Source organism: Humulus lupulus, chromosome 3 (genome assembly GCF_963169125.1).
Source record: "Humulus lupulus chromosome 3, drHumLupu1.1, whole genome shotgun sequence".
Taxonomy (NCBI): domain Eukaryota; kingdom Viridiplantae; phylum Streptophyta; class Magnoliopsida; order Rosales; family Cannabaceae; genus Humulus; species Humulus lupulus.
This window is the reverse complement of record NC_084795.1, coordinates 4,354,434-4,369,089: the sequence shown is the minus strand read 5'-3', so window position 1 is coordinate 4,369,089 and position 14,656 is coordinate 4,354,434. Positions and strand designations below refer to the sequence as shown.

Sequence of the window (14,656 nt, the reverse complement as noted above, 5' to 3'; positions counted from 1 at the left end):
CCCTTGCAACATATATTATTTAATTCAATTAAATTAGAACTGGCTATGGTAAGTTATTTTGGATTTTTTTGTAAGCTATTTTAGATTTTTTTATATCATGGTCGGGTCTGAACTAGGGCTATGCAAAAAATTTTACAACCCGCCCAACCCGAATAAACTACCCAAACCAACCCGAAAAAACCGCCAAAAAACGCAACCCGAATAAACCAACCAAAATTTAAACCGCCCAATTGTTACATTGGGCGGGTTGAAAATAATTATCAACCCGCCCAATATAACCCAACCCGCCCAATTAAGAATTTATTATTTTTAATATATTCAAATAAATATATAAATTAATTAAGTTTTGTTTTAATTTTTTTACTATAAATTTAAAATGTTGTTTTAAGCTTAAAAATATAAACTTCACCCGCCCAATGCTTTAAGCTTAACACGACCAACCCGCCCAAATTATTGGACGGATTAAAAAAAAAATTTCTTAATTGGGCAAGTTACGGGTCACTTTTGCTAACCCGATTATGACATTGGACGGGTAAAAAGTCTTATAACCCGATCAACCCGCCCAATGCTCAGACCTAGTCTGAACTAGGGATGTAAACAGGGAGGGCGGGGTCAGGGATAGCTCCTCGTCCTCGCCCCGTCTTAGGGTCAGGGCCCATCGAGTACCCGTTTAATAAAAATATTTAATTTTTTTCTATAATTGAACAAATAAATTAAAATAATTAAAAAACAATAAATTACACCATTAATAAACATATATGTTTATATAAATTATTATATTATATATTTTTAATAATATTTATATTAAAAATATAAATTACATAAGGCGGGCTCTCGAGAAACCTACGTGCGAGTTATATTGACATTCCTAATCTCAATCTATGCATATTTCGTGCGAGTTATATTGACATTCCTAATCTCAATCTATGCATATTTCGTGGTGGGGTCCACTAAATTCCAAAGAGCGTGAGCAGTGCCGCAGCCGTACAATGCGGTATTTAGTGAAGTGTCATGCAATACAATCGTGGGGCGTATAAGATAATCAAAACTTATAAGAAATATAATCTCACCAACGTGACAATAATTATTTATTTTATATATATAAAATAATCAAAACTTAAAAGAAATATAATCTCACCCACGTGACAATAATTAATTATTTTATATATATATATAAAAAAAATAATCAAAACTTAAAGAAAATGAAACTTCTTCTCAAGTTGTTTTGTAGTGAAGCGCACGATGTTTTAGAGTAACATTTCTTTGGTTTTAATTGTCAGAGAAATCTATATAGACAGAGGCTTTGATGGGATTTGATTAAGAAAAATAGAGCAATGGAAATGGAATTAGTTGAGTCTCAACCCAAAAACGACATCGTTTTACAAGAAGAACAACAAGTCATTGACATAGCCGGTAATGTCACCGGAAACGAGCCAGAGCGGTCATTTTCGTTTGTACTCTGTTTCAGTAACCTCACTTACAGTGTCAAGCTTCGTCGTCCGAACAAGTTCAACGTATTCCGGCGGAGAACGGCCGTACCTCCGGAAGAGAAAACGATTCTGGATAACATCTCTGGAGAAGCTTATGACGGAGAGATTCTGGCACTGTTGGGAGCAAGCGGTTCGGGAAAAACGACATTGATCGATGCTCTTGCTAATCGAATTGAGAAAGAGAGCTTGAAAGGAACCATAACTCTGAACGGAGAGTTCGTAGACTCGCGGCTCTCGAAGGCCATTACTGGGTACGTAATGCAAGATGATCTCTTGTACCCGATGCTTACGGTGGAAGAAACGCTCACTTTCGCGGCGGAGCTCCGGCTTCCGAGGTCGCTGCCCAAGTCGAAGAAGAAGGCACGAGTTCAATCTTTGATGGATCAGTTGGGGCTTCGAAACGCTGCCAACACCATAATCGGCGACGAGGGCCATCGTGGAGTCTCCGGCGGAGAGAGGAGACGAGTTTCGATCGGTGTCGACGTGATTCACGACCCGATTCTTCTGTTCCTAGATGAACCCACTTCGGGACTCGACTCCACTAGTGCGTTCATGGTGGTGAAAGTCTTGAGAAGAATCGCCGAGAGTGGAAGCCTCATCGTTATGTCCGTACACCAACAGAGTTACCGTATTCTTGGCTTGCTCGACCGTTTGATCTTCCTCTCCGGCAGGAAAATAGCTTACAGTGGTTCTTCCACGAACCTTACTGAATTTTGCTCTGCTTTCGGCCACCCGATTCCGGAAAACGCTAACCAAGTCGAGTTCATGCTCGATATGATTTCCGAGCTCGAAGCTTCTCCTACCGGAATCTCCAGCTTGGTGGAGTTTAACAATCTTTCCAGCTCCGGCGCCAACTATCGTCAGGCTCCGCTACTCAAAGAAGCATTAAAGGCGGGAATTTCCAAAGGAAAGTTCATAACATCTAACAACGACAGCATAAGCAGTCCGATCAACGGAAAAGTCTCCGGTATCCGAAAATTCGCGAACCCCATATGGATTGAAACGCTGGTTCTGACGAAGCGTTCGCTGCTCAATTCTCGGAGAACCCCAGAACTATTCGTGACTCGTTTGATCACAGTTTTAACCACTGGTCTTTTACTGGCCACCATTTATTGGCGTCTCGACGATTCTCCAAAAGGGATTAGAGAACGAATGGGATTCTTCGCTTTCGCCATATCCACCACTTACTTCTCGAGCTGTCAGTCTCTTCCTCTCTTGCTCCAAGAACGATTCATCTTCACCAGAGAAACCGCCTTCAACTCGTACCGAAGACTCTCCTACGCTCTCTCCCAAGCTATAACAATCCTCCCACTCCTACTGGTTCTCTCGCTCGCGTTCTCGACGGCGACGTTTTGGGCAGTGGGACTCGCCGGAGGACTCTGGGGCTTCCTTTTCTACCTATGCATCGTCTCGGGTTCGTTCTGGGCCGGAAACTCGTTAGTCGTATTCCTCTCCGGGTTGGTACCTCACGTGTTGGTCGGGTTCACGGTGGTGGTGTCCGTCTCCTCCTACTTCCTCCTCCTGAGTGGATTCTTCATCAGTCGGAATCGGATTCCCGATTACTGGGTTTGGTTCCATTACCTTTCTCTGATCAAGTACCCATACGAGGCTGTCATGAGGAGCGAATTCGAAGACCCGGCAAGGTGTTTCAAGCGAGGAGTGGATATGTTCGATGGCACGCCGTTTGCTAATGCACCGGCCGCCGTGAAGGAGGTGGTGTTGGGGAACCTGAGCACGGCGGTGGGAATCAATGTGACGAGCACCACGTGTTTGAAGAATGGATTGGATGTGCTGAAGGAAGTGGGGATCACTGAGCTGAGTAATAAGTGGGAATATTTGGCTATTTTGGTAGCTTGGGGATTGTTTTATAGGATTCTCTATTACATTTCTTTGTTGATTTTATGGAAAAATAAGAGGAAGTAAATTTAGTGTAATGGCTTTTGGGAGTGTGTTTATGTATGATTTTATTTAGTTATTAATATTGTTATTAGTGTTTACAAGCTGTATATCTAGCATGGGGCGTGGAAGGTTTTGATACTTTTGTTCACGGAGGAATAGCTTCTCATCATATTGCAGCGGGAACCTTGGCCATATTGGCGGGTCTATTTCCTCTTAGTGTTCGTCAGCCCCAACGTCTATACAAAGGATTACGTATGGGAAATATTGAAACCGTCCTTTCCAGGTAGTATCACTACAGTCTTTTTTGCAGCTTTTGGAGTTGCTGGAACTATGTGGTATGGTTCGGCAACTACCCCGATTGAATTATTACCTCATTACATGTTTGGACCTTGTGTTTAGACAAATTATTTTTTGGACCTTGTGTTTTGTAAAATGGTTCAAATAGACTCCTAAATTTGATTTTAATGAACAAAAAATTGAATATAACAACACAGTTCTTAGGCAGAATGATTATATTTTTGTTCTGAGTTGTTAGTTTGATTAATTATTTGTAATTTTAGTTCAAAATTTTTTGATCAAAATCGGATTTAGGGGTCTATTTGAACTATTTTAGAAAACACAGGGTCCAAAAAGTAATTTGTCAAAATATAAGGTCCAAACACGTAATAAGACAAAACAGATGGTCCAAAAAAGTATAAACCCTTATTATTATTATTATTATTATATTTTTAGTTTTTAGTTTTTTCATCAACAATTGTTTTAGGAATATTTAGAGAATTACTAAGAGACACTACTCGTGTCCAACACCACAAGTAGGTGGCAACACTATTGGTGTAATCCAATATCGGGTTCCACTTATTTGAATTTAATTAGGATCATGAGGTATTGCTAACCAATCATAAGGCGACACCTCATGTGGTGTTGGACAACTTAAGATGCCAAATAGCAACACTCAAATCTATATGTGCCAAATAGAATAAAAAGGGTCAGCATAGTAGTATATGTGCACTTCAAATTCACGACATTCATATGCATGTGTATGCATGAGATTTACTTACTGAGCGTTAGCTCATTATGTTATATTCCAACATTTTTCCAGGTGTGGCTTTAGCTGTTGAGCAACTTGTGGAGCACAGACTCAGTAGCAATGCAATAATGGTTTAAAGTTTTCATATGGCTACATTAAATTTAAAGTATTCATACGTGTAATAATTTCTATTAATAAGTTTATATAAAAGTTTTACATTTTTCTGTATTTCTTCGTATCATTTTATTTAAATTCATTTGGTCAAGTGCTTTACATACTCGTAAACCCTAGAATTACGAGTATGTGGCGAACGTACCCTACCTTAGGGTCGTCACAGAAATCAAACCTAATCGCGCAGTGAAATCGATGCCCTTCTGGCGTTATCAATATCACTCCTGCTCCTGCGTGAGATTCGTTGGACGACCCGTCCGTGAATAACTTCCATGAAGGAGCTTCAACTTGGGGCTCAGGCGCATTAGGTTTTTTGCTCTGTTAGCTATCTGGGAGTTCAGTAAATTCGGCGATGAAGTCAGCCAAGACTTGTCCTTTTACTGCTGTTCGCGGTGAATATGTTATATCGAATTGCCCGAGTTCGACTACCCATTTCAACAAACGACCGGCGGCCTCTGGCTTTTGCAAAACTTGCCTGAGGGACTGATCGTTAAGACTGTGATGGGATGGGCTTGGAAGTAAGGGCGTAACTTCCTTGATGCCAAAATTAAGCAATAGGCTAATCTTTCGATGGGAGGATACCTCAACTCGGCCCCGATTAACCTCTTACTTACATAATACACTGCCTTTTGTATGCCTTCATCTTCTCTTACTAGCACCGCACTAGCAGCATATTCGGTGATCGTCAGGTAAATGAACAAAGTTTCTCCATCTATAGGCTTTGACAAGACAGGAGGCTGTGCCATGTGGGCTTTTAAGGCTTGAGAAGCTTGTTCACAGTCTCTAGTCCATTCGAACTTCTTGTTGCCTCTAAGTAGATTAATGATGGTATCATGTCTCTGACCAATCCGTATGTCCTCTAGCAGATTCGATTGGATAGACAAGTTAGCCAGCTTGCCTATAACTACTTCTATTCCGGCACTGATCAGCTCCTTCTGTAGCAGCTTTTCGATTCCGGCTAAAGCTGCTAAATTCCCATAACTTTTCCTGCTAAGTGCATCGGCAACTACGTTTGCCTTCCCCGGGTGGTATAGGATTTCGCAGTCGTAATCCTTTACTAACTCCAACCACCTGCGCTGCCTCATGTTGAGCTCCTTCTGAGTAAAGAAGTACTTTAAACTTTTGTGGTCCGTATAAATCTCGCACCGTTCTCCGTAAAGATAATGGCGCCAGATTTTTAACGCAAAGACCACCGCTGCCAACTCCATATCGTGAGTTGGATAGCGCTGTTCGTACTCCTTTAACTGTCGTGAGGCATAGGCTATCACCTTGTCATTTTGCATTAGTACGCAACCCAATCCTTGCTTCGATGCATCGCAGTAGACAACGAACTTATCGTTGGGTGTCGGTACACTGAGTACTGGCGTTGAGCAAAGCTTATCCTTAAGCAACTGGAAGCTTTCTTCACACTTATCATTCCAGTTCAACTTTTGTTGCTTCCGGGTCAGGTTGGTGAGCGGAGTGGCTATCTTAGAAAAGCCCTCTACAAACTTCCTATAATAACCTGCTAACCCTAGGAAGCTTCTTACTTCAGATGCGTTCTTTGGTCTGGGCCAATCCTTCACGGCCTCTACCTTTGATGGGTCTACTGCAACTCCATCTTTCGATATAATGTGCCCGAGGAACTCCACTTGCGAAAGCCAAAATTCGCATTTCTTGAACTTTGCGTAGAGTTGATGCTCCTTCAACCGCGTCAAAATTGTCCTCAAATGTTCCTCGTGCTCTACTTCATTCTTGGAGTATACTAAGATATCGTCGATGAACACAACGACGAATTTATCCAAGTAGTCTTTGAAGACCCTATTCATTAAGTCCATAAACGCGGCTGGTGCATTAGTAAGACCAAAAGACATAACCAAGAACTCGTAATGTCCATAACGAGTCCTAAAGGCTGTCTTAGGAATATCTTCTCCCTTTACCTTGAGCCTTACCTGTTTTTGGGCCTTAGTAGGTTCTGTTTGGGAGCCATGCCGCGGCATGGGTGGCCTATGCCGCAGCGCTTAAGGGATTTTGGGATTTTAAGATTTTAGGCTTGGAAATTTAACCTAGGGTGCTCGGGGTTGAGTCTTTTACTATATTTGGTGAAGTTAAATGTTCCGAGTACTAGAACTTGACTTGGAAACTCATTTAAGGTTGTTAATGGTGTCTTTCCTCATGGTTGTGACTAGGTGTCTAGCTAGGACTTGAGGAGCGGATCGCGCTCAAGGAGTGTCGCCCGTAGCTAATTCATCTGAAAGCTAAAGGTAAGAAAACTGCACCCGGTTATATGATTGTGATGGGACTAAGTGCTCCCGTGAGTTGTATCGTGTCAATGTTGGTATCGTGTCAATGTTGGTATCACGCCTTAAATCTGACGCAAACTTCGCCAATCTGTCAAACTCCAAAGCATACTCTGTCACTGTCAATCGGTTCTGAGTCAGGTTGATAAACTCATCAACCTTCGCAGCTCGAACTGCCACACTGTAATACTTCTCATTAAATAGATTTCTGAACTCATCCCAAGTCATAACCGTTACATCCCTTCTCTGAACCACCACGTTCCACCAGATACGGGCATCCTCTCTAAACGTGTAGCTAGCACAAGCTACCCTCTCATTCCCCTGAACTCTCATAAAATCCAGAATTGAGGAAATCATATTCATCCACTGCTCTGCCCGCAGTGGGTCTGATCCACCCTCGAAGGTGGGAGGATGTTGCTTCCTAAACCTCTCATACAAAGGTTCCCACTTATTCTCCTCAATGGACTGCACTGGCACTGGCGCTGCAACCTGCTGCACTAGTAGCCCAGTAACCTGTGGTGGGGCCTGCTGCCTCAACTGTCGCAACTCTTCCTCTGTTCGCTGCAATCTTGCTTCCATCTCGGCGAACATCTCTTGCCAATTCTGTGGGGCAGGTGGAGGGTCCTGACCCTGGTTGCCATCCTCGGCCCTACTGCCGCGGAGTCTAGCTGATTGTCGAGGCATCTCAACAAATATGCCTGCAACCAACGACGCCACTCATCAGGCATGATAACAACATCCCAAAAACCACCTCCCAAACACATTAACCATCCACAAGCAATAACGCATATAACATATATCACACAATAGGCCATGCCCTAGCATCATGCATATGTTAACTCATTCATCATGCTCTATATAAGATAAGCAGGCAAACAGGGCATTCAAACACATAGTCAGACATATTAGTCAATCATACCAACCAACCCTGAGTCGAGCTTGTCTCTGACAGCGAGTGTACATGTTCAGTCAATCTCCAGAACCAATAACCTTGGCTCACTCTGATACCAAGTTGTAACACCCTACTTCCTTAGAGTCGTTACTAAGTGATTTTAGAAACATGCTTTCAACTCGCTAATCGAGGTTTTAGGTCAAATAGTGTAAACAAGCCATAAACAGAGGAAAAACTTTAGAAATAATCTCATTTCATTGAAAATCATAAAAGTTTAACACTTGGGATCCCAAAATACAGTTTAGAAACATTTACAACATATAAATTGAACCAAGTCGACTAAACGACAAAACCTAGGTTTATTTACAAACATCTCCCAAAATCCACTGCTGTGGCAGCCAGGCTGGCCCAACATGTACACGCCGCCTCACGCCTGCTACACTCATGGTTGGTTGGCTTTCTCCTTACCCTTACCTGCACCACAGAGCATCTGTGAGCCGAAGCCCAGCAAGGAAACCCACAAGCAAATAACATATGAAAAACATACACCAAGCATATAAACAGGCCACCAATGGGCTGACCACATACGGCCTAGCCGTCCCAGGCGCTTACCAGGCCCTGGGTTCGCGGTTCACACCGTGAGGATATCCCAAGTATCCTTTAGGGACTCGCCCTGGCAACTCGCACTCCACGTGCTCAACGCTGCTCCCGGCCCCTTGCCGTACTCGGCCTTGCTCTCAAAGTGCCCAACGCCATTCCCGACCCTTGCCGACATCGGCCTACACCGTTCACGGCTCTTGCCGATCATTCACATAATTGCATTCATAGCATAATTAAACAAATACAGAATGCTAGCAAATTCAATCAAAGGGCTACACCCTGCAACTCAAACACTTTGGGCTCTGCCCTGCATACAAGCTCTATGGGAACAAGGGTTTTCTAACCTGTGTCCCAAGCACCGATGCCCCGAGCACAGTCCTCTAACTTGAGCCTCACCGAAACCCTAGTCACAACACATTAACAACATCCATCCATCAAGTTCTATTCCATTAAATAACTTTGAGCCATATCTCTAACTTCGGGACCTTGAATTCTATCAATCCGGGTGATAAAATCCATCCCGAGCCTTAACCATTGAGTTCCCAAGCCTAAACACTCTTAAAAACACAAATTAGCACTAAGAGTCGCGACCCTACCCACAAGCGCCGCGGCTAGCCTCAAAACAGAGGCTAGCACTTCCCTGCAACACACACGGGCTACGGCGCGCATGAGACTTCTCGGCCTCCCATGGCCGCGCGCGCACACGGGCCGCGGCGCGCCCATCCTAGGGTTGCGGCCCTCACCTCCAACCCAGAATTCTTCATCATCCTTCTACACTTTCCCTAAGCCAATTCACCCAAAACTTAGATAACAATCCTAGATAATCAACACAATCATTCCAGCTCAACATCAGCATCAAAACCCCTTTAAAACCTGCTCCAAAACTCAACTAAAATACCCAAAAACAGATCAAGCTCTACCCACATGCATAACCCAAAAACACAACTGAAATCCAAACATAATCCCCATAATTAGAACTTACCTTTGTTGTGCTATGCTTCTGAACTGGTTCCTTAAATGCCCAGCCCTTAGCTCCTTAATTCTAACAGCCCAAAGTCTTCAATTCTTGACTAGCTCCACCAAAGTTCTCCTTAGATATTCCTTAGAGAAGAGAAGGTGAAAGAGAGAGAGTAATGAGAAGCTATCCTCAGCTGAAAAGGAAAGTATAAGTCGGTTTCTCCAAGTTTCTACATAATTCTCCCTTTTTGTTTTATCTAACTTAATCTATGTGGTTACCTCAAGACTCAGGGTACCAAAACGTCCCCGAGGGCAAAATGGTAAATTTCCCAAATATTCCCTCCTAGACATTCTATCCTCAAATATATCTCCAAATATTTGTTTCCATAACCCGATAACCCCATAACACATCTAATACCCAAACTACCCCTCGACTCGCCCCGAGTCGGATTCTCAACCCCGTTGTGACTTTTTGGCTAACCGCTCCTCAGGACTGTCTCGGATCGTGCTGCACAGACATATCACATATATATATAGCATTTATCACATTTATACCCCTAATATCCAGACGGGGCCCACATGCACATTTAACTCAACTAAACATGCATCATTATCATATATTCACACAAATTCACATATTAACATATTAATTCATTTATGGCCCTCCAGGCACACTAATCAGAGCCCTAAGCCCTATTAGCAAATTCAGGGTCATTACAATTCCAGAGGCCAGCAAACCTAAGGTTAGCCTTTGTAACTAAATTTTTGACACTCTTCTCAGCATCTGGCATGCTGGCTAAGAGTGTCGCCCTTGACTCCATCGCTGGAGTTGGGATTGGTCGCAACCATGGGCCTGAAACACATTGAAAATTCAAGACATTGTGGCAGAAAAACACCAAGTGAAGAAGCTAGCGACGTGAAAATTTTACCTCCTCATGTGAAAGCCAAGTTGTCTGCGACCAAGTCAGGCGTAAGGAAGTACTCCTGGGGGTACCTCCCCACGTTGGAGATATGGGTGGTGTCAGTCAGGAAAGTGCGCCCGATTTCCTGATGGCAAAGATGGAAGAACCCCGTGCCTTCTTGGTTAGGGTTAGATTTAAGGTCAAACAGGAAGTTGACCTCATGTGGCGACGATGCGGGCCAATTTTTCTGGCTATACAGGATATAGAGTGCAGCGAGCATTCTATATCCGTTCGGGGTAATTTGGAAAGGGGCAACTCCGAAATAGTTGGCCACCCCCTGAAAGAATGAGTGAAGAGGCAAAGTGGCACTTGCCTCAATATGAAACCGCGACCAGGCGCTGTAAGCACCACCAGGTAGATTAGCCATTTGGTCGAGGGTAGGTTTGACTAGGGTCACCCCTGTCAGTTTGTATTTATTTAAGTAGTTGGCGATCATCCTGATCGTCACTCTACTCTCAGCGACAACATGCCACTCGACATCCAGTTGAGTAGCGTGTCGAGGACGGGCATGCCTTTGCAAATTTGTATCAGGAATATTTTCGCCTCGACCACTGGTCGAGGGAGCATCAGCAGTAGGCTGACAAGAGGTGTTGGAAGTTTTCCTTTTTCGAGCTTTAGTTTTGGTGCGAGCCATTTTTTGGGTCGGAACTGAGGAAATATTTGGGTTAAGGCGAGAGAAAGGAATATCTGGTATCAAAGTAGAAGGATGTTCTTCGTCTTCAAGCAGCTGAGATAAAAGGTCGTCGTCAATGGGTCTTTCTCCTCCCCACAGGTCTTGCATATGAACTGCAAACAGACAAATGAGGAGATAAGACGCATAGCTTGGGAATTTATGTGGGAAGTTGGGATAACATTGCTCGCGTCTATCGACCAACAGCATTCTAACCGAACACTAAGTTTTATGCTAGCAGTTTGAAAAACGGATCAAAAAGGAAAGTAAAAAGTTTTCTGAAAAGAAGCTTTTTCAACTCCTAAGGGGCGGGAAAAACCCAGTTTTTCAACTAGCCTAAAAATCGAATTTTTACGTCGATTTTACGTCCTAAATCTATGATCCTGACTATCAAACTAACTCATAACTTATATAAAGCAAAAATACACTACCCTATCAAGCATCAAACGGTTTATACAAAATCCTCACAAATTTCTACACAAGAACACAAAAAATTTCAGAGCACAGTAGCAGCATGCATGGCATCTCGAAGAGTTTAAAGGACTAAGAAATTACCTGAGCGAAGGTTGAAGATTCAGAAAAATGAAAGCTTTGAGTTTGAAAGATCCTCGACAGGGCGTCTGCAATTTTTGAAATTCTGGGCTCTTGTATAAGGCTCTTGAGAGTTCTTGGCAGAAAATGGCGAGTAAGAGGTAAAAAGGTGAATGAGAGGGTTATTTATAGAAATCAAAGTGTAACAAAAAGTGGCAATCATGACTTTCCCTTTTTCGAAGCATGGGGGAGTGTATAAGCCGTCGGAGTGGTTTCTTGAAAACTGAAAATGTTTGATTAGACATAATTAGGTCACGGTTTTTAAAAACGCACGAGGGCTCTAACAGATTTCGTGGGGCATATGGACAGTTGTTTTCCTAAGTTTACTTATTGTTGGTCGCAATAAATAAACTTGGGGGGCAAACGTTATCCATAAAGCAGATATGGGTGATGTGGCAGGCATTTTCAACACGTGGCTGACACCTGGCAGAAGTCCTGTTCGGCCATCGACCAGAGAGATTCCCATGGCGTAACATTTGAACTTTATATACGACCAACTTGGTCGTATACTCCGTATATTTGGAAAAAAATCTTATGCAGTTATGATCATATTCGAGATTGTCTCTCATGATTTCCTGAATATCTGACTAATTAGGAAAGAATATCTGTAACTGATTCATGTAATCCTCCTTGAGCATATAAATAAAAAGAAATAGCTCAAGGAAGGGGACTTTTTGGCTAACTTCAGTTCAAACTTTACAAGAGAATTAGAGCTATCATATTAAGATTGTATCATTCACCTCTCTAAGGTCTGTGAAACTCGGAGAACCCTAGTTCTTTGATCACGCCTTTGAGATTCAATATCAATAATAGCTTAAGTGGACGTAGATCATTACCAATTCTTAGGGCCAAACCACTATAATATCGTTGTGTTATTTACTATTTTTCCATTAGATCTGCTTCAATACTTTTTGTCATATCAAATATCCGACTCCGTGTCAGTTGGCCAAAACGAGGGTCAACAAAAATACGGAACAATTTAATTAACAACAATTGAAATCCAATATTCTTAAAAATGATTTCAATATCAAATAAAAATGAGTCAAAACACGTTTAATGACTTAGCCACACTATTTCAAAAAATTCCAATGAACCATGAGCAAAAATATGGATGCTAAAGCAACAAAATAACTTGTTTCATTTTTAAGAAATAACTAAATTTAACGTTGTTTACCGAGATTTTCGGAAACCGCACTAATAGATATTAGTTAAGAATAAAGATATAGAATGTAGGAGATTAATACAGGATTTTTACGTGGTTGGGGCGTTAATAAGCCTTAGTCTACGAGTCAGTTGTATTAGAGCTTTGAAAGTCTTTTACAATGGAGTTTTTCTCTATATTTTGACAGAGTAACCGTATATCAATCGAGAAGCGATCCTTTTTTCCAGTGTTCTATAGCCTGCATTTATAAGCTTATGGGAACACTGGGTCTGGGTCGGGTATGACCCGGGCCCATCAGGGATTTGGATACTCTTGGCCCCTCTAGTGGGAGCCTAATATAAAAGATAAAACATACATGAATTCCAGACCAGCTAAGGCCCAATAAGCTGGCCTAAGAGCTATATTTCGCCCGACAAAACGGTGCTTTTGGTCTGGACACTTCGAGTTACGAGGCAGATTTAGGGGACAAGACCAGTCAGAGTACTTGGCAGCTCAGACCTGAAACAACGGCGTGCAATCCCGAGGTGACCTTTTCCGCAGGTGAAAAGTAGGGACAACGCCCACGCGGAGTGGGGCGACTTCAGGGTCCTAGACGCTTGGTTCCACCAACCGGGAGCGATGTGATCCAGGTTCGTTTACCTTTGTCCCTCTTCATTTACCACAGGCCCGGACCGTTACCAGGGTCCGAGACCAAAACGCATATGTCGTGGGGGGGTTCGAACTGTCTGCACGTCTCCCGGATGACTGTCCCGGACGACCATACCGGACCCCCTTGTGGGCCCAGAATTGCACCCAGGCCCGTGCCCCCGTGGACATTCCCGTACCAGGAGGCCTTGGGTCGGGCCTACATTTTGAACAGCCCCTGACCATGGGCCTGGACGAATGTTTCCGGGTCCACGCAGGAAATGGGGATAACAAACGTGAATTATAGTTTAAAAATTGTGTAAAAACAAGGAAATCAATGTGTCTTACTGCTTTACGCTACATGTGCCTCACTAATTTAAGCCATGCTCTACAATGAAAAATTACACAACAAAAATCTTATTTTATTGTATAAAAAGCACTGCACCATTCAAAGTCATTAATACCCTTGCAACATATATTATTTAATTCAATTAAATTAGAACCGGCTATGGTAAGTTATTTTGGATTTTTTTGTAAGCTATTTTAGATTTTTTTATATCATGGACGGGTCTGAACTAGGGATGTAAACAGGGAAGGGCGGGGTCAGGGATAGCTCCTCGTCCTCGCCCCGTCTTAGGGTCGGGGCCCTATCGAGTACCCGTTTAATAAAATTATTTAATTTTTTTCTAATCAAATAAATTAAAATAATTAATACTTTTTAATATAAAATAATTAAAAAACAATAAATTACACCATTAATAAACATATATTTTTATATAAATTATTATATTATATATTTTTAATAATATTTATATTAAAAATATAAATTACAATATAAATAAAGCGGGCTCTCGAGAAACCAACGTACGGGTTAAATTGACATTCCTAGTCTAAATCTATACATATTTCGTGGTGGGGTCCACTAAATTCCAAATAAAAATTGCAATATATTTTGAGCGTGAGCAGTGCCGCAGCCGTACAATGCGGTATGTAGTGAAGTGTCATGCAATACAATCTGGGGCATATAAGATAATCAAAACTTAAAAGGAATATAATCTCACCAACGTGACAATAATTATTTATTTTATACATATAAAATAATCAAAACTTAAAAGAAATATAATCTCACCCACGTGACAATAATTAATTATTTTATATATATATATATAAAAAAATAATCAAAACTTAAAAGAAAAACAAACTTCTTCTCAAGTTGTTTTGTAGTGAAGCGCACGATGTTTTAGAGTAACATTTCTTTGGTTTTGATTGTTAGAGAAATCTATATAGAAAGAGGCTTTGATGGGATTTGATTAAGAAAAAAAGAGCAATGGA

The 14,656-nt window shown here is 42.0% G+C and overlaps 1 protein-coding gene across 1 annotated transcript; it reads left to right on the top strand.

The window, feature by feature from the left end:
* The first annotated feature begins 1,334 nt into the window (after positions 1 to 1,334).
* On the top strand, positions 1,335 to 3,492 carry LOC133821731 (ABC transporter G family member 6-like). The gene has a single exon (XM_062253880.1). The coding sequence runs from the start codon at positions 1,335 to 1,337 to the stop codon at positions 3,411 to 3,413; it is 2,079 nt and encodes a 692-aa protein (XP_062109864.1). The 3' UTR covers positions 3,414 to 3,492.
* The last annotated feature ends 11,164 nt before the right edge of the window (positions 3,493 to 14,656 follow it).